At 39.6% G+C, this 26,085-nt stretch overlaps 1 protein-coding gene across 7 annotated transcripts in view; it reads right to left on the bottom strand.

Annotated features, from left to right (window-relative positions):
• The window catches only part of FBXW7 (F-box and WD repeat domain containing 7), a 217,178-nt gene that overhangs the window by 61,013 nt on the left and 130,080 nt on the right, over positions 1–26,085 (bottom strand). The window contains exon 1 of one of the 7 annotated variants that reach the window (XM_029076402.2): positions 19,118–19,336. The exons of the other annotated variants lie outside the window; for them this stretch is intronic. Within the exon in view, the coding sequence (XP_028932235.1) occupies positions 19,118–19,264 (147 nt within the window). The 5' untranslated portion in view covers positions 19,265–19,336. Of the gene's footprint in view, positions 1–19,117; positions 19,337–26,085 lie in introns of those variants that run through there. 7 annotated transcript variants of the gene reach the window in all.

Below are 26,085 nucleotides of genomic sequence, written 5' to 3'. Positions count from 1 at the left end.
GTAAATGCCTTGAACGGTGTGAGAAACATCTCAGCACCTGTAAATTTTAAAGATGTCAAACACGAACCAGAGACTACCAGAAAATATACATGCAGGGTTTCTACTTTTATCTTCCAAATATACTGTGACAAGAAGAATGCTAAAATAAAATTTAAAAATGCCTTCTGGGTAGTATTCAAAGTTCTGAATTTTTTAATGTAGCTCATAGTGGGTGGGAATGTTTCTGTTTGTTGCTATAATGTCCTCTCCCACGCACTAAATACTGTCCTTTGCACACAATAAGTGCTCAATAACTACGATTGAATGAATGGAAAAGCTATAATACAGGAAATTTAGGGGAAAAGGATTGAGTAAATTTGAATGTACAAAACAAAAGGAAATTCCTTTAAATTAAAAAAAATTCCAATAATAAGACACTAAGCTGTATTAAGTATTTTTTCTTTAGGTTTCTCAAAGGCAATTATAGTGGAATGACTCTTCACTTGCTACTCTAGGGGCCTCTAGTGGTAAAATTTGAATAACTGCCTTCAGTTCAGCGCTGTTATCCAAACTGCATCAGAAACAAACTTCAGGCAAAGCCATTAATTAAACAAAAATTTTAAAACAGCTGGTCTGCCTTTGAAAAACGTCGCACATCTGATATTTTGCATCCACGGTATTGAACAAATTATTTTTCAATGAAATTAATTTCATCAATATAGCACATTTTCTTGTCTAATATTAAGGGGGTGATTTTTAAATGGATCCACTGCTATTGGATTGGGAGATAGATTAATATATTTGACTCTTTGATTAAAAAAGGCTTTCCTCAAGGCTTTCCAAGCTGTTGATCTGTGATTGTGGAAATCAATGGGATTTATTGAGTACTTAGTCTGTGCACAGCACTGTAGTCAATGCTTGGGAGAGTGCACGATGACAGAGTTGGTAGGCAAGTTCCCTGCCCACCAGGAGCTTACAATCAGACAGAAATCGAGCAGAACATTGTACCTTAGGCTCTAACTTTTTTTTGCTGTCTCGTGTCGCTCTCGCTTTCCATGTCCATTCACAGTCAGTGAAACAATATTCTATCTTTAACATGTTTCCAATTGGTGTAGCTGAACCTTTCTAGACCTTCGGACAATGATAATGCAGCGAAACATTCCTTGAATCCCAACCATGCAAAAGAGCTTCGGGAAATGCCAGCAACCTCCGTGAAGAGGCAACCTCTGCCAAGAGAACATACAGTGTGTGTGTGTGTGTGTGTGTGTGTGTGTGTGTGTCTCAACTGTTACCCGGATAACACTTACACATTCCCTTTTAAGAACTCTTACGAAAGACCTCTCCCAGTTATGAGCGAAAGGTTTTTGGGTGCAGTCTGTGAACTGGCACCTTACCACTGGCAATTCACAGCACTTGGTCCTGGGGGACGGCGAGTTGCGGGTAAGGCCCCAGCCTTCTGCTGTTATCACAGGCTGGCCAACAGGAAGATGGATGGAAAGGTGAAGGTGAAAATCCAGTGGGCCAAATGTTTTACGAGGAAAAAAGGTTGCTGGGCCCACCGAACCAACAGACCCCAGAAGGCATGGATCTCCACCATCCTCTAGATTATAAGCTTAATGATAATAGTACTTGTTAAGCACTTACTCTGTGCCAAGCACTGGGGTAATAATGCTGTTGGTATTTGTTAAGTGCTTACTATGTGCACAGCACTGTTCTAAGTGCTGGGGTAGATTCAGGGTAATCAGGTTGTCCCACGTGAGGCTCACGGTTAATCCCCATTTTACAGATGAGGTACCTGAGGCACAGAGAAGTTAAGTGACTTGCCCACAGTCACACAGCTGACAAGTGGCAGAGCCGGAATTTGAACTCATGACCTCTGACTCCCAAACCCGTGCTCTTTCCACTGAGCCACGCTGCTTCTGTGGGTAGATACATATTAATTAGGTTGGTTACATTCCCTCTCCCACATGATGATGATGATGGTATTTGTTTAGTGCTTACTATGTGTCAAGCACTGTTCTTGGTGCTGGGGTAGAGACAAGGTAATCAGGTTGTCCCACATGGGGCTCACAGTCATAATCCTCATTTTACTGATGAGGTAACTGAGGCCCAGAGAAGCTAAGTGGCTTGCCCAAGGTCACACAACAGACAGGTGGCAGAGCAAGATTAGAACCCACATCCTCTGACTTCCCAGCCCATGTTCTTCCCACTAAGCCATGCTGCTTCTCTAATGGTATTTGTTAAGCACTTACTAAGAAGCAGCGTGGCTTAGTGGAAAGAGCACGGGCTTGGGAGTCAGAGGTCATGGGTTCTAATCCCGACTCCATCACTTATCAGCAGTGACCTTGGGCAAGTCACTTCACTTCTCTGGGCCTCAGTGACCTCATCTGTAAAATGGGGATGAAGACTGTGAGCCCCACGTGGGACAACCTGATCACCTTGTATCCTCCCCAGCGCTTAGAACAGTGCTTTGCACATAGTAAGTGCTTAATAAATGAATAATAATAATAACAATGTTGGTATTAAGTGCTTACTATGTGCAGAGCACTGTTCTAAGTGCTGGGGTAGATACAGGGTAATCAGGTTGTCCCATGTGAGGTTCACAGTTAATTCCCACTTTACAGATGAGATAACTGAGGCACAGAGAAGTGAAGTGACTTGCCCACAGTCACACAGCTGACAAGTGGCAGCGCTAGGATTGGAACCCATGACCTCTGACTCCCAAGCCCGGGCTCTTTCTACTGAGCCACGCTGCTTCTCGAGCATTATTATTATTATTATTTCCAAAGATCTATGCTGCTTCTCTATGGAACTCACCCTCAATCTACGTTTTACAGATGAGGTAACTGAGGCCCCGAGAAGTAAAGTGATTTGTCCAAGGTCACACAGACATGTGGTGAAGCTGGGATTAGAACTCAGATCCATCTGACTCCCAGGCCTGTGCTCTATCAACTAAGCCATGCTGCTTCCTCATTGTGGGCTGGAAACATGTCTACCAGCATTCATTCATTCATTCAATAATATTTATTGAACGCTTACTATGTGCAGAGCACTGTACTAAGCGCTTGGAATGAACAGGTCGGTAACAGATAGAGACAGTCCCTGCCGTATGACGGGCTTACAGGAATGGGGTCTTACCAACTATGTTATCTTGTATTCTCCCAAGCACTTAGTACTGCGCTATGCACACAGTAAGCACTCAATAATTACAATTGACTGGTTGATTGACCGAATGAATGTGGAGAGCCCACCGACTGAGGACAAAGACCTCGTACTTTGAACCACCTATGGATAAACATATAACTGGAATAATAGCCATTTTTCAAAATGATTATTTAAAATGTTAAGCTAAGTATTACTTGGAAATCTTGAATGAATTTCATTTTCTGGTGATCCTCAATATAAAAATACTATTTTCTTCTCAAAGTACTTTGAACCTTGTTAAAATCTCCTCGAGTAGAGAAAAGAAATCTCTCATATCATTTGCTTTGAGTTTAAATATCCAGCTCTTCAAGTTCCTGAGGTTTACTTAGCATAACCAAAAACTGATTAATTTTCCCTTGTCTATGATACCCTCCCCACTCATAGCCAATATTCAACAGCTCTTCCGACCTTCAAAGCCCTTCTGAAATCACATCTCCTCCTTAAGACCTTCCCCATTCATCTCTAATCTCCCACTTTATATCCCCCAACTCCCAAATCAGCACTTTTGTACCATCAAAGCATTTAAGTACTCACAACCTTTGTATAGACAACTCTAGAACTGTATGATATTTTCATCTCTCTCTCCCCAGTAGATGATGTTTGTGAACTCTATTGCACTTTTCCATATGCTTAGTTCAGTGATCTGCACATAAAAGGTGCTCAAAAAATACCATTAATTGATTCATTTATTCATTACTAGTTCAATTTGGAAAGCGAGGGAAAAAAGGGCAATGTTCCACATGAAAGAAATACTATTTATCAACAATACTTATCCAGGATCCCAGGAGAACAGGCAATGCTCTATTTCATTCAGATACGCACGAGTTAAAGGGCCTAAACAGTATTACAAATGTACCAGGCAGTCACTATTTTTAGATAATTACTGATGTTTTTACATCCCACCACTCTACAGAAAAAGGTTTGAATATTTGGGTAAAACAGCACACGGCAAAAGAATGGTCACACGAGCAACGTCTTAAAACTGAGAAAAACTGAGAAAACTGAAGATTTAAAGCAAAGCACTTAGGATCCTCTCACAAAAGGAGATCCAGTTTGAATGGAAAGCACTGAATTCTGAGTTCCCATCTTGGGCCCAACATGGTCTGGGAAAGTAGGTCCCAACTGGGGCGGGAGGCGGCTGGCAGGTGGCCCTGATGGACTGTAAGCTCCTTTCGGGCAGGGAATGTTTCTACCAACTCTATTGGTATTGAGCTCTCACACTCAGTAAAGTGCTTGGCACATAGTAAGTGCCCAATAAATGTCACTGATTGACTGAAGGATTCCCATTTTGTCAACAAAGGAGTTGGCAAGAATATCAAGGGTGGGCAAGGAAGAAGGTGAATTCCAGGAGGGAGGAGAAAAAGGTATGGAATAGTGGGTACGACAATTGGCCGTAGATTCTGTGAGTAGAAGGTGTGTTTGACATCAAGAAGGGTAGAGTGATAGCAGGTAGGAATGAATTTGAAGTGAACAAAATAGGCCTGGAATTAGGATTCTACCAGCAGTAGGCCACAGGACGAGCCCAGGAATGGAAGAAGCATGTTGTGAAGGACTCTTAGGGAAAGAGTAACCTCTGAACTGAGCCAGGACTTTGTGACGGCAAGAGCAATGACTGGGTCATCAGGAGCAGGTCAAAGAGGAAGGGGAGTTTGAAAGGGACTTCCATGGGCCTTATTTGAATGGGATTATGAGGATGGTGATTGGAGAGAGCCAGTGAATGGGGGAAGAGAACTTGCTGGATGGGACAGACCTGAAACGGTGACCTGGTGGGAGAGCTGTGTGGGGGAGAGAATGGAGGGCAGAGATGTGGTAAGTTAAAGTCCTGGGGCAGCCCTGATGAAGTCTTTCACTTTTCAGACCCCCAGTCCTGAGAAAACACCGCTTCCAGACCCTTGACCTGAGTGATCATCAAGTCCTACAGTTTTCTGCTTATCCTCATCAGGAAGTGTCACCAATCCCAGGACCTCCTTGGTTTTTCTTCTCCAGCTCTATTATGTCCTTGTTAAGATGCACTTCCTACACCCCCAAAGCATGAGGTGCTAGAGAGAAAATATTTGACAAAATCCAAATCCCAAGGCACTTTGGGATTTCATCTGTGATATAAAATGATGAATTACTAGCCATTCTACCGAAGTTGCTACATGTGTAACAAAAATGGAAACACTGTTGATTATCCATAGATTGACAGGTCCAAGGAAGGAGGCAATGGTAAACCACTTCCAAATTTTCACCAAGAAAACTCTATGGATACACTACTGGAACGTTTGCAGGTGGAGGAGGGGCTTTCTGGGAAAGATGTGTCCATGGAGTCGCGATGGGTCAGAGATGACATGATAGCATAAGACAAGACAAGACTAGAAGCCCAAAGGAAATGTCCACAATTTGGGGGATTAAGAGCTTGAGCAGTTTAATTCTGGCTTGGCCAAGTTCAGGTGAGTTCGTGCAGTGTCGTCTACTACCTCATTTGTACAATAAGAATAACGATAAGGATATTCAAATAATTAACTAAATCAGGATATTTTATGGCAAAGGATCTTTTTGGAAATCAACTTTCTAATAAATAAATGTTTCCTCCCCTTTATGTCCCACACCCAGAACAGCTTTCCTTTTCATATGCCTAGGTCAATATTTCCTTTGGTATACAACTATTAGCTCTGGCTTCTTCCCTTTCATTCTTCTACTCCCTGAAAAGAACAAGGGTCTTCTCTCCCATATCCAGCCATCACTATCATTCCAAACTCCCTTCCCAGCACTTACCTGTCTTCATGAACAGGGCAAAAACCTCCAGTAAGGCCCCTTTCTGTTCCCCGCCCCGACTCGGCCTCCCCACCAAAAAAGTACACAATTCTTTATAAAGAATGAATCGATCAGATTTATTGAGCATTTACTATGTGCAGAGCACTGTACGAAGCGCTTGAGAGGGTACGACAGAATTAGCAGACACGGTCCCCGCCCATAACGTGTATATCACCAATGATTATGATCTACTTGTCTTTCTAATCAGGAAGGTACTGTGAAAGTCACAGAGATGCCATGTCAGACCCAGAAATGATCAGAAAATAAAATTGAACAATTTCCCTGTTTACTCCTCAGGGTAAATAGTCTGAAAAAGTGAAATGGGCAACTATGAAAGCACTGTCAAGTTATTTTTTGATGATTTCTACTTGCTTATAGTTTTGTACAGAAAAGGCAAAAATATCAAAATGCCTCTTCCCAACATATTGTCTACCTTGACACAAATGAGTAAGCTATCCTTTTGGTAAACATTAGAAATGCACCGAGTCTTTCAAGCCTAAAGCTTGTGTCATTTAGAAAATTGCTGGCTCTACTTCAATATATAGTACAAAAGCCAAGGGACATCAGAGAGAAAGTTAAAGTTACCGTCTAACGAAAAGTCCCCATCTATTCAATGAGATGTATACATCACTTTCAATCAAATCTAGTACAGCATCCTGCAGCCTGAGGGCACTCAATAAACACTGCTGACTTACTATGGGTAGATCACTGCCAAAAAGGTATTTAAGACTAAAGAAAAATTAAATAAGCGGTAAGTTCTGGAGGGACTCTTCCTGCAATGATGAACTGAGCTTGCCCAGGACAGTGGAAAAAACAAGAGCCCAAAGATATTATGTGTTTAAAGTCTGGTTTTTTTTTCCCTGTTTGTTTTTTTAATGGTATTTGTTAAGTGCTTACCATGTGGCAGGCACTGAACTAAACACTGGGGTAGATAAAAGCTAATCAAAGTTGGACACAGTCCATGTCCCTCTTGGGTCTCACAGTCTTAGCCCCCATTTTATAGATGAGGTAACTGATGCAGAGAAGTGACTAGCCTAAGATCACGCAGCAGACCTGTAGCAGAGTAAAGATCAGAACCCAGTCCTCTGATTGCCAGAACCATGTTCCTTCCGCTAGGCCACGCTGCTTCTCAGCTGAACTCTTTTATAGATGAGGGAATTAAGGCCCAGAGAAGTTAAGTGGCTTGCCCAAGGTCACACAGCAGATAAGTGAAGGAGACTGGATTAGAACCCACCACCTCTGACTCCCAAGGCTGTGCTCTTAGTGGAAAGAAGCATGGCTTAGTGGAAAGGGCACGGGCTTGTGAGTCAGAGGATGTGGGTCCTAATCCCGGCTCCGCCACTTGTCTGTTGTGTGACTGTGCTGGGTGTGTGCCGTGTGACCCCGGGTAACATCTCTGTGCCTCAGTTACCCCATCTGTAAAATGGGGATTAAAAGTGTTAGCCCCATGGCAGATAACCTGATTACCCTGTGTCTACCCTAGCGCTTAGAACAGTGCTCGGCACATAGCAAGGGCTTAACAAATATCATCATTATTATTATTTCCACTAAGCCATGCAGCTTCAAACCAAAACTAATGAAAAAACTACTAAGTTGGGAAAACTGCAATAATGAACATAACCAGTAGGTAAAGCACTCAGTTACATCATCATCATCATCATCTTAAAATTTATCGACTGTCTTTCTACAGTGCTCTGCACCAAAGTAGGGGCTCAATAAATACCACTGATTAACTATGCTCTTTGCAAACACTCTAGTAGACAACCAGGAAGGGAGCCTGAGCACCTGTAAAGACATCCACAAATAAGACCCAGTTCCTTTTCTGGGCCTCAGTTACCTCATCTGTAAAAATGGGGATGAAAAAAATAGCCCCAGTGGAACAGTCTGATTACCCTATATCTATCTCAGCGCTTAGAACAGTGGTCTGCATAAAGTCAGCGCTTAAATACTATTATTATTATTATTATTATTATTGTTAAAAGAGGCCACTCTAGAGCAAATGGGTACAAGAAACAAAAAAATGTTACTAAACGATATGACAATACATTCAGTTCTATGTGTTTTGGCTAGAATGCTCTCTGAAAATGTTCTTCCAAAAGCATGGGCCTAACTGGATTCGGCACAACACGGAAGAACTGTGTGCACTAACATCTCCCCAGTGTGTTGCACAGGGGAATTACAACCCTCGTTTTCCTGAACCCAGGCCTCTGCAACAACACAACACTCACAGTGAAGGAAAACTGGATAAACTGCGAGAGTTCACTCAGCTCCCTTGTTGGGTTCAGCCATCCAGTATACACAGTAGGGTCTGGCTGGGGTCAGGAAGAACCTGTGGTAATTTGGAAGAGTGGTGGGGATCACCGCCATCTGATTGCCAGAATTTCCAGGCTGTGTCTGTTTTAACAGGCAGCAGCAGCAGGGATGATCACTGCTGCAATGCTGCTCAATGGAACTGTGACCAGCAAAAGGTGCATCAAAATTTCTCCATCAACAGTTCTCCCAAAACAAAAACAGTTGAAATTCCTTGTGGTTAATGAATTGCACGGATTAAGATGTTTTTAAATAAACTACGAAACAACTTGAGAGGCAGTGTGGCCTTCTGGATAGAGCATGGCCTTGCTAGTCAGAAGGTCACAGGTTCTAATCCCAACTCTGCCACCTGTTTACTGTGTACCCTTGGGCAAGTCACTTAATTTCTCTGTGCCTCATTTACCTCAGCTGCAAAATGTGAATTAAGACAGTAAACCCATGTGGGACAAACTATAATGTCCAATCTGATTAGCTTGTAAATTCCCCAGGGCTTAGCCCAGTGCCTGGCACATGTTAAGTGTTTAATAAATACAATTTAAAAAACCCACTTTTTTTGCTAAAATAAGAAAAATGATCTGGGGCAAAGATGAATACAAATATGTATAATTAACCCCCAAAATATACTTTGGAATACTAGCATTTGGAACAAATAAGATAATCAATCACATTTATTGAGCTCATCCTGTATGCAGACCATTGTACCAAGAGCTTGGGAAAGTACAACAGAATTGGTAGAAACATTTTCTACCCACATTGAGTTTTAATCTAGAGGGAAAAGATAAGTCTCTAGAGAAAATTTCTTCTACTGTGAAAAGAAGCTGGACTTTAACCTGTCCTTATTCTTAGTTATGATAGAAATCCGAGGCTGAATACAGTGGTGCTCTAGCAAATATGTAAGCATTTTTGCCAGCTGCTACTGTTATCCGGAGAAGTAATCTTAGGGTGGAGTTTATTAATAGCACCATACTTTGGAAAAGCCTGCCATTTGCACTTGACAAACATCACACTCAGGATTCCGCTGAAGCAACGTAAAAGTCTATTCGTAAATTTGAAAAAAAAAGTTTGAAAAAAAGCACGCACACACACACGAGCCACCTAAGCAACCAGTTCATTTGTGAAGACTGCCACACTAAATGATCAAACTATACAGACAGGGCATCCATTCACTGAATATTCAGTCAGAGGAAAAAAAAATAGACTCATTTACTTTTGTACCAAACATTTTCTGGCTAATGAACATTCTAAATCGGATTAATTTCTCTGTATCTCCTTACAGGACATTCCGGTTGATGTGTGTTGATGAATAACTTCAATACTACTAAACAGCAGAAGTATACAAGAAAAGCCAACTTGCTTCAACCTGAAGATCAATTATGCCCAATATCAATGTAACAAGCCTACCTATCAACACTATATTGTAATTAAAATGCCAAGAAGTTTTTAATCAGTACGAAAATTAATTTTCCCTTGACAAAGTACTTGGGAAAATTACCTACTAATGAGATATGCTGAAACTTAAAACAGAACTACAAGATCAGCTAGATACAGTAAGGTGCTATGCTTAGAGACCTATAAAAAAAAATTCCTTTTTTTTTGCACAGCAACAATTGAGTCTATTAGATAAATGTGAAATTTTCTTTACTCGCTGGATTAACTGAATTCCAATGTGAAGGTCTTGGCAAAAACCAAGGGACTACATATCACCAAGGATTCTGGAGAGAAACTTCATGAACATTAATAGGCAGATTTTATAATTATTCAATTTGTACCCATTTAAGATGCAGTAATTAGAGAAGTTGTTTTTTGAAATGTGATCAAAGGCAACACATGACTATGTGTTCTGCAATCCTGTCAAATCCCTTTGCTGAACAGACGAACATTCCAACAGGCCGGTCAGCAAATAGATTTGGAGGAACATAGGTCAAAGCATAGAGTTCTTGAAGTAACTATCGCAGATCTATGCAAAGAATCAATCAATGGTATCTACTTAGTGCTTACTGTGTGCAGAGCACTGTACTAAGCACTTGGCACAGTACAGAACAAAAGGGTTGGGAAACATGTTTCTTGTTTATGGAATTTATGTGCTATGTGCCAGACTCTGTACTAAGCACTGAGGTAGATACAAGCTACCTCGACTTGATGAGGTAGATACAAGCTACCTCATGAGTTCGACTCCCGGCTTAACTGTGAGTCTCACGTGGGACAACCTGATTACCCTATATCTACCCCAGCGCTTAGAACAGTGCTCTGCACATAGTAAGTGCTTAACAAATACCAACATTATTATTATTACAACCTGATCAGGTTGGGCTTAGGCCCTGTCCCATGTGGGGCTCACAGTCTTAATCCTCATTTTACAGATGAGGTAACTGAGGCACAGAGAAGTGAATTGACTTGCCCAATGTCACACAGCAGACAGGTGGCAGAGCTGGGATTAGAACCCAGGACCTTTTGATTCCCAGGCTCATGCTCTATCCACTAGGCTATGTGGCTTCCAATTCAATTTCTTGTACACAGGGAGCTTACGGTTTAGGTCGGGGGGGTGGTGTGGGATGAGGATGGAGGCTGGGGAGGCCGGGGGGGGAGGGTTTGGAAGGTCGGGGGCGGGTGTGGAGGAGAGGGTTGGGGATATAAACATTAATATAAATAAATTACTGATATTGACGTAAGTGCTGTGGAGTTGGGTTTCATAACTGTCCTACGTACTAAATTGCTTTTCAGGCCACAACATGATAATGAATTTCAATGCCTTCAAAATGGAAATGAATGAAGAAAATTGTTATTAGATTTCTGTTGAGCATAGGTTTATCCAAAATTCTCATACCTAATTAAACTTTCCCAAAACTGAGTAGAAAAAACACTCAACCAACAGCCAATTTCGACATCTCATCTCTATAAAGGCTAAAGTAACTCAAATTGGTTTCTGTTTTTAATAGCTCACAAATAATTAAGGTTGGATTTCAAGCTTCCAGGATAGGTTTTATAAATTCTACCCCCCATTTCATCTTTGTAATTTCAGCAAAGTGCTTCTAGAAAAAGCCGAGCACTTCTCTGTTACAGCCTCAATGGAACGTACACAAGGCTGGCTTCAGACATTTGGCCGCCATGAGACCAGGAAAACATCTGCTCCCTCTTCCTGGAGTGACCAGGCCCCCCCCTTAATAGGGGGTGCCATCCCAATACCCAGGGTATCGCAGGGTATGCTGGCTATATCGCGTAAATGGTGACATCACATAAAACCATGTTGGTGTCAAAGAGGTCATAAATTACATATTATAAATTCCTTACTTATTCACATTAGTGTCTGTCTCTCCTTTTAGACTGTAAGCTTGTTACAGGCAGGGCACGTATCTGCTGATTCTGTCATACTGCACTCTCCCAAACACTTGGTATGGTGCTCCGCACATAGTAAGCGCTCAAGAAATATGATTAATTGATAATAATAAAAGAAACAACCCATAAAGGCAATCTACTAACAACTTGAATCCTAAGATTGGCAAATCTCAAAATTGCTGTGCTTCACAAGTTCTGACTAGAAATTACTTGCAAGGGTCAAGGTTGCCCGGCCGCCACTCCGTTCCTTCTATCCAGGTGTCCTGCCTTTCCGTCCTACCTTCTGTAGCTGGTCCTGGACCCACACGACATCTTGATGCCCATTTAGAAACCCACCCTTCAAAAGGACTCCCCCAAATGGCTAAACCAATAAGTTTTGACTTGAGGGACAAACCAGAAGTGTCACAGTAGAAATGACTTCAAATGGTATTTGTTAAGAGCTTACTATGTGTCAAGAACTGTTCTAAACAATGGGGTAGATACGATAAAATCAGGTTGGACAGAGTCACTGTCTCTCATAGGGCTCACAGTTTCGATCCTCATTTTACAAGCCAGGTAACAGGCACAGAGAAGTTAAGGGACTTGCCTCAGGTAACACAGCAAAGTGGCAGATCGGGGATTAGAACTTAAGTTCTTCTGACTCCCAGGCCTGTGCTCTATCCACTAGGTCACACTGCTTCCCTTTCTATATCTCTAGAGGCAAACTCAGTGATTTCTTAGCTCTGCAGGCCACAGATAAGATCAATCAATTAACTGATCATATTTATTGAGCACTTACGATGTGCAGAGCACTATACTGTGTGCTTGGGAGAGGACAGAACAATTTAATATAGACATTCCCTGCCCACAACGAGCTTACTGTCTAGAAGGGGAGACAGGCATTAATATAAATAAATAAATAAATAAATAAATAAACAAACAAACAAACAAACAAACAAACAGATCCGTCCATAATTGCTGCGGGGCTAAGGGGTGGTGGTGAGTAAAGGGAGCACGTCAGGGTGACACAGAAGGGACTGGAAGAAAAGGAAAAGACGGTTTAGTCAGGGGAGGCCTCTTGGAAGAGATATGCCTTCAATAAGGCTTTGAGGGTGGGGAGAGTCACTATCTGTAGGATATGATAAGGGAGGGTGTTCCACGCCAGAGGCAGGACACGGGTGAGAGGTTGGCTTCGAGATAGGGAGATCAAGGTATGGCAAGCTAGTTGGCATCAGAGGAGCCAAGTGTGCAGGCTGGGTTGTAGGGGAGTAGTGAGGTGAGGTAGAAGGGGGCAAGGTGTTCTGGTGCTTTACAGCCAAGGGTATGGAGTTTCTCACTGATGTGGAGGTGGATGGGCAACCCCTGGAGGATCTTGACGAGTGGGGAAACATGGACTTCAGGTTTTTGTAGAAAAATGGTCTGGGCAGCAGAGTGAAGTACAGGGATCACCAAGAAGGAGGGCGATACAGTAATCACGGCAGAATATGATAAGTGCTTGGATTATGAGCTAAAATGGGTAGAAGTACCTTCAACAGGGCAGACCTCCCTTTCCTGAGGCTTCCGACTTCAGAAAGATAATTCTGCCCTACCCTGGTTGGCACTCTCAAATGGCTCCATTAAATTTGAGTGTTGAGTGAAAATGCAACACAAATTGTAGTTTTGTCATAGTAAATAATGGAAAGTACATGAAGGCATTTCCAAGACAAAAAAGGGACTAAAATAATAAATATTGAAAAAAGTGATTAAAAATACTCACAATTAAATGATGTGTGACAATAACAAATTTAAGAATTAGATTTATGTGTACTTATGTAAAGATTTCATTTTCAAAGTATCATATGCAGCAAAAAGGCATCTTGTGATTAGACACTAGATATGGTGTGATTATCTATGGTTAATTAATGGACTTCTAACACTCTATTCAAGTCAGTAAAATACTTCTGAGCTTGAAGTGGAAGAGAATGTGTAAAGTGCTCCTTATTTTTCCAGAACACGCTCCCATCAATGACTTCATTTTAGTCTTAGTGTACTTATACCCATGGTGATGTGGGCGTGGGGGTTGGAGGCAACTAATCTAAAGAGGTTTAGTGGTTCACCAAAGGTCCCAACAGCAGGCCACTAGCAGAGCTGGTACCGGAACCTAGGTCTCATACTCAGGCCCATGGCCTTTCTACTGTCACCGTACCTCCTTGCACTCACTTAAGGTGCCTTGGCGTCAGAGCTCACTCCTGATTATCAGATGGAATTTCAAGCTATTTCATCGCTGCCTTCCAATCAATCAAGAAATCACTAGTATTTATTGAGCGCTTACTCTATGCAGACCACTGTCTTAAGTTCTTGGAAGAGTACAGAGTTAGTAGACACTTTCCCTGCCCACAAGGAGTTCACAGTCTAGAGGGAGAAGACAGATATTAAAATAAATTGAAATAAACTCCCTGTCCTTATCTCTCTTCTACTCTGAGTGGCCTCAGGAAAGATTCCAAAGTTGATGATGTCAGGAAGCCTTGTCCCTTGGGTGAGATCCGACAAGATGGAGGGCTGAGAGAAGTTGAGAAGTCACTATAGCTATTTCTGTTGCTGCTGTTCTCTCCCTCCTGTTAAGGGGTCATCCCTGACACCAGACCCATTGATGTATATGTGAGATGGCAATGGGTGAAAAGTGATAATGTCCCCTTACTTGTGGCCATTTGGATTTCATGCTGTGCACAGACCTGCAGCTGCTGGTTTGGTTGGGGGGGTCTGCAAAGAATGCCTGAATTGGCACAGAACTTCCATCGCCACTTACCCCTGTGGAAAGGTTTAATACTAAATTGCATCCTCGCTCTATGGGCCATTTTACCCAGTTAAAATCTTTCTAAGATAATTGCAAATAAGCTGCTTCAAACTCAGGAAAGCCAGAGAGGGGAAACAGGCTTATTTCACCTTATCAGTTACTGAATAGCTGTGTATGCAAAATAGAGAAAAATGTCTTCTAGGGAATTAAAGACAGAAGCAGCTTTATTTTACTGTAGGGCTATTTAGCTAAATTTCCAGAATTGGTCTTCCTCACATTACTGCACAGTTGTGAATTGTGAAAGGCATTTCAAAGATAGGCCTATTAAATGAATCTATTTTTTAATAGAAAAATGAGGTAGGACCCAAATACCTTTCTTTAGGTCATTAAAAAAAAGAATAGATTTTTTTTTCTACACCAAACTGGACTCACTTTACATAATCAACACACAAATCGCTTTTCCCTCTGAGCCGGGCCCTGGAGGTCAGGAAAAGGAAATATTCTTTCAGAACTCTGGCAAGAGGAAACCACAGCGAGTCTCAGGTAGAGTCTGTGACTTGGGAGAGCTGCACATGCTGGGCATGGGGAGAGTGTAGACAGGAGTGTTATGCATCAGACCTCCCTGAAAGTGGAAGGGGAAAAGAAAGAAGTCTGAGAGAGGAAAATAAAGCTAAAGGGGGAACGCTAACAGTGGAAAAAAAAGCATGCTGCCAATGAGCAAAATGGATATGTCAGGTCAGACAGAACTCAGGTTTCAAACCACTGATTTTCAAACGACCTTGTTCATTGAAAGAATCTCTGCAAAGTGTTGGAGACCTGCCCGTGCTATATCTACAGATTCTAGATTATATGCACTTAGAGGGCAGGGACCAAGTTTACCATAAATTGTTCCCCTACTCTCGGTAACACCTACTACAACGCCAGGTATCGTGTAGGGGCTCTACGAATGTTTTAAAAGAAGAATGGCAAATGATTCCTTTCACATTTTAAGAGTGATTCCCGAAGATGTAGAGAGTTAGTTCTCCCAAAATACATGTTCTCACTATGTGCTTTAGCTAGAATACTACTGGGGGCTTAAAGAACATTTTTCCAGCAGTGCACCTCTATGTGGATAGTACTTGATGTGGTGTCAAAAGAAACGGTTGTGACCATCACGGGGAGGTGTCAGAGACTATAAGTATAACAATTTTTACTAACGTACGGTTCATCGAGATCTTCTTCCCCAAACTGTAAGAGAACCCCAAACAAATTCAAAAACAACCAAACTCTCTTAGAATTTCACTTAACCATGGTAGGTAAAAAAATCGATAAAACAACCCAAGAAGGAAAATGGGAAAGTAGAGATCTAGAGATGTGACAAAGAAATTTGAATGTGATTATTCTGAACAATCTTACACAAACATCTTATATTCAAAATTCGACATATCATCTAGCAGTACATTTATTATATGATATATAAATCCACAAGCATATTTAGCATAAAACATGGTGATAATTGCTTTCTGACTTTTAAAGTCTGGGGCAGAAAGCATACATTTCTTACAGATTTATATAAATTTCTTCTAACAGGATAACATTTTATATCAAAATCATAAAAACTATAAATGTCCAAAAAGAAATAAACCCTGCAATGTCAAAAAAACTATAATCTGCAACACTTGATTTTGAATATTCAAAAAGGATTGGTTTCAGAAATGTGTTGAAATAATGCTAGGTCTCATTTTAACACTCACAAACTACTCACCACTAGTAAATAGTGGGTACTCTGGTTCTGGAAAAACAATTCATTTCTTGACAAAAAGTGAGAAGTTCATATCCAGACAGCTTTGGGGGTACAACCTAAGTCTCAGACTAATCAAAGAAATGCAAGTTGAGTGAATCTATTTGTCCATTTTACTAATGATTCATTTTATTTTATAATGAGATATATGACATCAGGACATATTTGAGAAACTATAATATTGAATCTCTGACTATAATCATGTTTTGTTACTTTTCAAACACCCGTACCGATTTTTACATGCTGTACTAACAGAATGGTTCAGGACTAGGCACAAGATCTGAAATGCGTTACAAAACGCAGCATGCTACTTGCCAAAAATGACCTCCAAAATACAGGCGGCAATCTGCTTTACACCCTGTGACCATTTATAGCAAACTGCTTGTGAGAAGCTGAATATAACTAATGCAAGAGATTCACGAGATCTGAATGGTCATTTCTCGCACATGTATTTTTACTCCAAAGCCACACAAAGCACATTTTGAAATGGCTTTTTCCTTAGTTGAATAATATTTTAAGGGGAAAAAATTGCAAGCTCCAAAACAATGGGAAAAAATTAACTAAATGAATAGTACTTGAAAAATCTTGCTTTTTTAGGCAAATCAAAAGTTATATGTAATATTTATTGCCATTTTGATTAAAATGTGCTCAAGAGAAAGATATAACTTTAATTCTATCCTAAACCCAAGACTGGCATTTATTGAATTTATCACTAAGAGTTAACTGGAGCACTACATTGATAATGGCCTCGGGAATAAATTGAGGCATCATTAAAAAAGGATAATTACATTTACCTCAAATGTACTGTAATTTTAGTTTACAGAAGCCCATGCAAATATATGTGTAGTACAATAGTATAATTAAAACAATATTAGGTTAGTGTTGCTGCTCAAAAAGCATTCCATTTAAAAAGATACTAGTCAACATTACACTTGAAAATAGAAGAATTCTATATTTATATCACTTTTTAAGCATTAATATGTACCTAATCCTCAGCCGCACACACTTATCCTTGCACTCTGCCATTTCCCCTTTCTTCAAATTTATTTTAATGTCTGTCTCCCTCTCTAGACTATAAGCTCCCTGTGGGCAGAGATGGTGCCTCTCAACCCTATTATACTGCACTCTGCCAAGTGCTCTGCACAGTAAGTGCTCAATAAATAAGATTAACTCAACTGAACTGCTTAGCTCAGTGTTCCGCACACAATAAATCAGTGCCCAATAAACACCACTGATTGATTTATTATGTGGTACATATAAAATATTCACTATAAAATTTTCCACAAAGTCCAGTATTGTATCAGGAAATAAAAACCAAATGGACCCAGGACAATAATTTGTGTGGCAATAAAATATAGTCACATATTTGAGGAAATAGAAGGTTAGTGCATGTGCTGTGTGTATCACTTTGAAAAGTGTTAAGAATTCCTTAAATTAAAAGCATCCCTTACATTAAAAATATTTTATTACTTCCTTCTTTCAATTTTTAAGAAGACTATTTTCTAATAAAGTTTTTAGTCAAATACAAAAGTGATAAATGACTTATGTTCGGAAACCCACAAGCAGCTCTGAAAGCAAGGGAATCATCATTTAGCAGGTTGGGGCAGGGTTGCTTTTTGCTAGGGGGACAGTAGTAAGCAGATTAGTAGCTATCATCAATCATCTCCTCAACTATAAAATGGGGATTCATAACTGGCTTTCCCTCCCACTTAGATTGTGAGCCCCCTTGTGGGACAGATTCTATGTCCAGCCTGAATAAGTTCCACCTATCCCAGCAGTTAGAACAGTGCTTGACACATATTAAGCACATTATAATAATATAGAGAAAGAGGAGGCTGGGCAAGAAGAGAGAGAGAAAGAAGTGAGAGAGGCAAGAATGATAGTAAGTCCATACAAATGAGAGGTATTTTTAAAAGACATTTGAGTTTTTATATTTAGTATTTTGACTTTTTTAAGCCAATTTTCATTTTTTTAATTTTTAAGCACGGCACCTATTGGGGAAATATGTCTGCTTCCTGGTTATGACTATGAAAATGGTGTACCCTTGCACCAATTTAAAAACTAAAAACCCCAAATTAGTGAGACCCTATTACACGCACACATCCTTTGAATGGCTGGCCTGTCAAGAAATGTGTTCTCTCATGCTAATTTTATTAACAGACAGATTATGATTCTACTAATGACCACAGTAAGGAAAATCTATGGTGAAGATTAGGATCACAGTCAAATTGAGTATAATTTTGAAAACAATTGTATATCCTTCATGTTCACTGCTTTCACTCTGATCAAAGCTACTCAGCAAATAGCATATGGCAAAGTGAATACATACTAAAAACTATATTGCTAATGATTCGGAGGCAAGAGCACAAATACAATTCTGTAGTCGGTTTGACTGTCCTGCTTGTCTATATATAAACTACACAGTAACATGCTATTTTTATTTTCTGAACAGAAAAAAGGGACTCCATTTTGATGAATAATATTACTGGAACTCGATTTTATAAATTCACAAAAACTTTCAAATTCTAATTTGCATAAGGTCTCTGAAGTAAGGCATAGTGATATAAAATAAGTTCTAAAAAACAAAATTTTGATTTTTAAAGTGCCATCATTTTACTTAAAACTTTCTCTATATACACAAATATGAATACATTATGTGTGTGTGTGTATACACACACACACACACACAGAGTAATTAGAGGATACAAGCTTCAGGTGCTCATGACCATATTAAAGGAATGAGAAAAAGAAAACAAATACCTGAGCCACATAACTAAGGTCACAAAAATATTCTTGCTAGGAATTACTTTTTTCATTAACTAGCAGATGAACCAAAACTTTTGAGTTCATGTTACATAACTGCTCAAACAATACATACATTTGAAAGTATTTCTCAAAGAATTGAAAATTGAGCACATTAGATTTTGAGCTAACCAGAAAGTATTTAAATTTTTCTAACTTACCCGTCTCCTGCAGAAAGGAAGGCCCTGGGCAATGATGCTGATGCTAAATATCTTCATCACAGTTTGGTGTGGTAAAGGCTCTTTTGCACTTTTAAGATCAACAGGAACCAAGCCATGGTTTAGGGTAGCTTTTCCTGGTTTTGACATTTTTAAAGATTGTTGGTCGGTGATCACTCTACATGTAACGCAAGCACATTGCTAAGAGCAACACACTCCAAATGAAATGTCTTCTTCAAAAGACTAGAAAAAAATGAAAGCTGAAAACCAAGGCCTGCAGCTTTTTGTCTTTCAAACCTCCTACCCAATGTCCTGACCTGCCTGCTTCCTTGGTGGAGTGCACACTATCCTAGTATAGCCAGGAATTATAAACTACTGAAGTGAAAGCAGACTGCTCCTGCCAGTCAAACAACTGATGGCCCTCCCTAGCAAAGTCAGTAAACCCGCAATACTGAAGGCGGCGCTGAAATTCAGGGTCTACCTCCTGACATTTTAACAGCTGAGACTTGTGCATGGGGCTTCTGGTAAAGAAATTTTGGTCAAAGTCAGGGAGGAATCAATGAATCTCTCACTCTCTCTCTCTCTCTCTCACACACACACACACACACACACACACACACACACACACACACAAACTCTCGACCCCCTTACTCCCAAATTCATTCCAGCCTCACAAAAATTGTGCCAATTAAAATGAACATCAGTGAAAGATTATATGATTTATCACTTGAAGATCTAATTTTCTGCTGCTTGGCCTTGGGCACATATTAAGACTGGACACTTTTAAAATGTTAGAAAAGAGTTGGCCATTTTGAAATTTGAGACAACCACTTTATTCAGGTAGAAGACTTACCATACTGTTATACAAATATGAAATTACACAGATTCACCTTTAAATTACTCTTTCCTTTTCTAAAGAAACCCCAATGCCAAATCATAATTTTTAGATTTTGTTATAACCAATCCATTCCAGCTTTTAAATATAAAATCTTATTCCAGCTTTTTAATATAAATCCTGCCGGGACTGCCTGAGTAGATAGATGTGTCTTTAATCACTTAACTATCTCATTCCATTTCTAACATTTAGGGAAAAAACCACAACTTTATTCCAGGATAGATCATTCAAACTCTGAACTGAATTACAGAGTAGGATTGTTTCCTCACATATCTCAATTTAAAATACTGTATCCCCTTAGAATGGTAACTTTCAACAAGAAGCACAAGATGCGTACTGTGAAGTAGAATTTAGGTGAATGGCACAATATACTAAGTCCTACCAAGATTTCCTTTTTTGAGAAGTGTTCGCAACATTAGTAGCAAGGGCAAGATTAGAAGTCAGTCTGACTCCAATGCCTTTATTTAGCTTTAAAGCTACACTGCCTTAGCTAGAAGTATGTCCCCTTCCTCCTTCCTGACTTCCTTTTTTGTCCAGTGAAAATGGCTTCTCTACATCCTCTGAACCTCTTTCTCCTTTCTCTTGCTCCTCAGCCAACTTGTGCCTTACAGCTCTTGTTAGAATCCTCTCAACGGAAGCACTTGCAGTCATGCCTGTCCCTCTACTCCCTTGGCTCCTGCCAAGACACTCCTATTAACATCATCATCATTACTATTGCTGGATACCTACTATGTCTGGAACAAAACTAGGTGCTGGGCAGAATCTACCAGCTCTAGAAAGGGAATGTGCCTATCAAGTTATTTAGCGCTTAGCATGGTGTTCTAAATATAATAAGCGCTCAATAAATACCGATGATGATGACGATGATTATCACGACTTCCTCTTTGCTCAAGGAGCTGACAAGAAAAAAGGCAGGTTAAGAATGTTTTAAAAGGGTTTATGCAATGGTTTCCCATGAAAAAATGCGGGGCTTACTTTGTATTGTAACAAATCTAAACTATTTTTTTTTAAGGAGACAGATTTTTGGCATCTCCTTTCTCTCTCTCAAAGGTCTTATCTCCCAGTTTCATTTGTCCACTTTCCTGCTTCTTTCTCTCCTTCCTGGCTCTGCGCTTCTCTCAGGCCCAAGAACACAAGCTTACTTCTAACCCATGGGTCCCACTCTGCTTTCGCTCCGAGTTTTGGATTCGTTCTCTTTTAAGTAAATTGAATATTTTTTAAGTAAAGTGAATAAACCTTTTGATACTTCAGTATTTTAAAAAAGACAGAGAGGAGCACTAAAGTAGATCACAGTGGGCCTAATGTATTTGCTCTGCTTGAAAACATCTATGAGGACATAAACCAAAGAGTAAGTACACAACGAGAAGGAGATGCTAAGAAACCTAATCATGGAATTCTAAACAAATTAGAGGGCGTTTAACAAAAGGACTCTTTAGAAACATAAACCTCAAAATATTTCTGAGAGGTGAGGAGGACGAACTCTGGCTATCTCCTAACATTTTTATACACAGTAGAAGGGACGTGAAATGCTAGGTCCAATGTCATTCAACAAGTTGAGCGGTGGATCCTAAATCATTCTTTCTGGGACCAAGGTATACAAAGAAAGTACCTTAAAATGTGAGGGCAAAGGGGAGGGGAAGGGCAACAATAAAGCTGCTGTGAATTTTCCCAAGAAAGTACACAGAGAAAACCTGCTCCTCAATTAAACCATTTGTTCTGGCAGTAAACAACTGCCCTCAACTGGATAAAATGGAAAACTGCATCTAAGTCAGAAACTGCAAAATTAAACTACCATACAAATCTAGTAATCTATTTTCCCGAATGAGAAGACACACTCTTGTTAGGTCATAAAACCTATTAACAGCCTTGAAGTCATTTAATATGATAAAATATTCAGAGAGTCCTCCACCGTAGACAAAGCAGCCAATTCTCACATGCCTTCAGGTGCCCTGTAACTTCACAGAGCACGAGACAAAGGTGCTGCCTTTTGTACGAAGCAAAGACTAGATATTAACTAATGAAATCATGTATAAACCTAGAGAGAAATTAGTTATTATGTACCCCGTCGCAAGCTTCCTTTCAAGACTGAAGGAAAGCAGGGATCTCTTCCACTGGTATTCACCCGATTTCTGGCAGGGTACGTGGCACCAGCACATCAGAGAAGCAGCGTGGCTCAGTGGAAAGCGCACGGACTTGGGAGACAGAGGTCATGGGTTCTAATCCCAGCTCTGCCGCTTGTCAGCTGTGTGACTTTGGGCAAGTTACAACTTCTCTATGCATCAGTTCTCTCATTTGTAAAATGGGGATTAAAACTGCGAGCCCCAGTTGGGACAATCTGATTATCTTGTATTCCTTCCCCACCCTGCCCCTCCCCCAGCACTTAGAACAGTGCTTTGCACATAGTAAGCGCTTAACAAATACCATCATTATTATAAGAGTTTATGAAATACCAATCGGGCCTAGTCCTCCCATCAAAGAAATACAGTTTAAGAAGGTGGATACTAACTCAACTGGACCCGTCTTACTGTGACAGGGAAAATATAATAAAGAAATAGAAGCTGACCAACAGGTGCTAGGGTATGAGGGCGACCCTAGACATACCGGATGGAGCTCCTCCGGCAATGATCCCTTCCATGAAAACTTTGAACTCCGCCTTCACACAGGACAGTGTGGCAGCACCATCACCTCCTCTGCCCACTCACTACCAAATGCAGCACGATCGGTTGATTGGGATGGATAGCCACCAGGTAGATAGGCTTGATACCCAAGAGAGGCCTTTGGATTGACTTTTCTTTAGTGTCTTAGAGTCACTTGTTCCCTGAAAATAGACTGACCAGTTGGGAAACATGGAACATGAGTTATCATCCCATCTCTGTTTCACTGGGCTTTCAGATTTCAGAAGCTTTAACTTACACCTGATAACCCTTTCCCTCTCCAAGTGCTACCAGGAATATTCCTTCCTGTCTCAATCTCCTTCATACCATGGCACAGTGGATACAGCACTGGCCTGGGAGTCAGAAGGTTGTGGGTTCTTAACCCGGCTCTGCCATTTGTCTGCTGTGTGATCTTGGGCAAGTCACTTCACTTCTCTGGGCCTCAGTTTCCTCATCTGTAAAATGGGGATTAAGACTGTTAGCCCATGTCGGACAGCGACTGCATCCAACCTGATTTGCTGGTATCCATCCCAGCACTTAGTACAGTGCCTGGCACACAGTAAGCGCTTAACAAATACCAAAATTTTTAATATTATTATTATTTAAAGACAGGGATATCACCTTTGGAGAACACTCAGAAGCTTATACTGAAAATAAATCGTTTGAATTTAAATGATTCCTTTTGTATTCTATTCCCTGGTTTCTCCTCTTGTTTTCACTCTGAGGAATTCCCTATTTTTCAAGCATAAAAGTATACATATCTTGAGTAGCTGGAACTTGTTCAAATAGTTGTGCGAGTCCAATAATTCTATTAAATCAATTATATTTTTGAGTGCTTACTGTGTATAAAAATGGTATTAAGTGTTAGGGAGAGTACAATGAAATGGAGTTGGTAGATATGATCCCTGGTTAGCAATCTTAATTGGTTCCATGGAAATAGAATGTTCAGGTAAAGGGCAATAAATTAAGTAGTTTCCCTTATGAATAATGTACATAATAAGACTCAAAGGTAAATACATTTATGCATTTCCAAAATTTTAAAAGATCAAAATAATATTCCAACAGTGATCACACACACACACACGTGTGTGTGTGTGTGTATATATATATATTATATATATAATATATATATATATTATATATATGTTATATATATTTTATATATATATATACACATAATAGTTACAAGATAAAATAGCAATGGCAATGCCTTCTAATTAGACTTTGAATTGGATTTTTTGTGGATATAGATTAAAACACTTGGTTTTCAAAGTGTCCTGTTTCAAATCCTTGTCAGCAAAAATAAAAATAATAATGTTGGTATTTGTTAAGCGCTTACTATGTGCAGAGCACTGTTCTAAGCGCTGGGCTGGATTCAGGGTAATCAGGTTGTCCCACGTGAGGCTCACAGTTAATCCCCATTTTACAGATGAGGTAACTGAGGCACAGAGAAGTGAATTGACTTGCCCACAGTCACACAGCTGACAAGTGGCAGAGCTGTGAGTCGAACTCATGACCTCTGACTCTGAAGCCCAGGCTCTTTCCACAGAGCCACACTGCTTCCCAGGTAATTTTTGTGTGGCAAAAATTAAATATCAGACACTGTCAATGCTAAATAGATCTATTATCTAATGCTAATTTGAAATGGCCTTTGATTACTCAAAATCAGTCAAAATATTTTAATAATTGAGGAGGGAGATCTTTAAACCAAAAGTACATTTTTCAGCCTCAGTGAGAAAACACGTGTGAAATACCTAAAAATTAAACAGGACTATCCCCATAAATTCTACAAGAGCACTATTATGGGGGTGGCTCAACAGAGTGAAATGAAATGGGAGATATGGATAGGTGACGATTTTCAATGAGGACCTAAACTGTGGAGTTAAAGCAGCCCTTCTTAACTCCACATGTTAATCTAGAAGTTTCAAAAGCATCAGGATATTCTAAAAAGAAACAATTCAATCTACACAGTAAACAGAGAAAACCAAAAATATTTCCATATCAGTGAATACAGTATCTTTTCAAATATTTTGGTACATCTTTCGGCTGCTTTCTTTTACCACTCTACATCTTAAAGACAACAACATTTGCTGCCTCTTTTATTTAATGGTAGAAAAAGAATGGACCGAAGGGGCAATTACAAAAGGACTCTGGAAAAAGTATTTGGAACTCCAAAAGAATCCACATAAAAATTATTTGGGCACCCCAAAACCTCAACTGTAACTAAACTAAACTAACTACGGATATTTTCCTCCCTCCGGAAATTATGTAATTTTAATCTGTTTAATCTTCTAGTCTCTCAAATTGAGGAAAACAATATTTTAAATTTCAGAACTCTACGTAGAGAAAGAACTGTTCATTTTGTAAATGATCTCTTAAAATTCTACACTTGCAAAAATATGGAAGCCTCACTGTGAAAATGATATAGATTTGGTCTTAGGTAATCTGTAGGTATATCTTAGGTAAATCTGCAGAAAATTTTTTTAAAAATTAAATTGATAAAATATCTCAGGCAAAAAATAAAAACAATAATTATCTGGTTCCACTATCTAGGCTTAATTTTCTATTTCCCCAGCATGTGTTCCCTATAAAACCAGCATAGCTTCAAATGATTTCTCCTCTTATTAACATTTAATGAAATACTTTAGATGACACATAAATCCAAATGCATCATCTTGAATTTTACAAATATTCCAGAAATGCCTAGGCAAGCCAGATTCTCTGTAACATGCCTAGCCTCATGATTAGGTTTCACTTTCTAGCCTTTGCAGGGTTGCACCAGCTGTTATAAATGACTGACACAGCTGCTCTCCAAGAATCCAGTGGATGATTATTTATTTATATTGCGGATACACCTTTCTTTTCAACTATGACAAGAATGAGATTAAACAATAGATATTTTAGTTATACTGGTTTTACAACAATTATTTTAACTGGTAACACCAAGTTTAGCAAGTCCATGGAAAATTAAAGAGCAGCAAATGGTTTGAGTGTAGCAATATTATTCTGATGCAAATATGAATTCTAAACTTATATTAAACCAATTTTTCCAAACACTACATACAATTTTCAGCAAAAAACTCCCCATTTTTATGTCAGTCATTCAGTTAATCATATTTATTGAGTGTTTACTATATGCACAGCCCTGAATTAAGCGCTTGGGAGAGTACAATATAACAACAAACAGAAACATTCCCTGACCACAATGAGTTTACAGTCTAGAATTATGAATTCATATGAATAAATTTATATAAAATAACCTGAAATTTAGAGGCAACATTAGTGGAATTAAAATGTGCCTTTTAATACCTCAGTTTTAGAAAACTCAAATGCTTATTAGAAAGGACTACAGAAAATTCAATCACCTTTGTCTTACAACATTTCTTTCCCTTTTCATGGCAAAACGGAAAAAACCTTCAAGA

The sequence above is a fragment of the Ornithorhynchus anatinus genome, chromosome 12 (genome assembly GCF_004115215.2).
Source record: "Ornithorhynchus anatinus isolate Pmale09 chromosome 12, mOrnAna1.pri.v4, whole genome shotgun sequence".
NCBI classification, from domain to species: domain Eukaryota; kingdom Metazoa; phylum Chordata; class Mammalia; order Monotremata; family Ornithorhynchidae; genus Ornithorhynchus; species Ornithorhynchus anatinus.
This window is presented reverse-complemented; position numbering and strand designations above follow the sequence as displayed.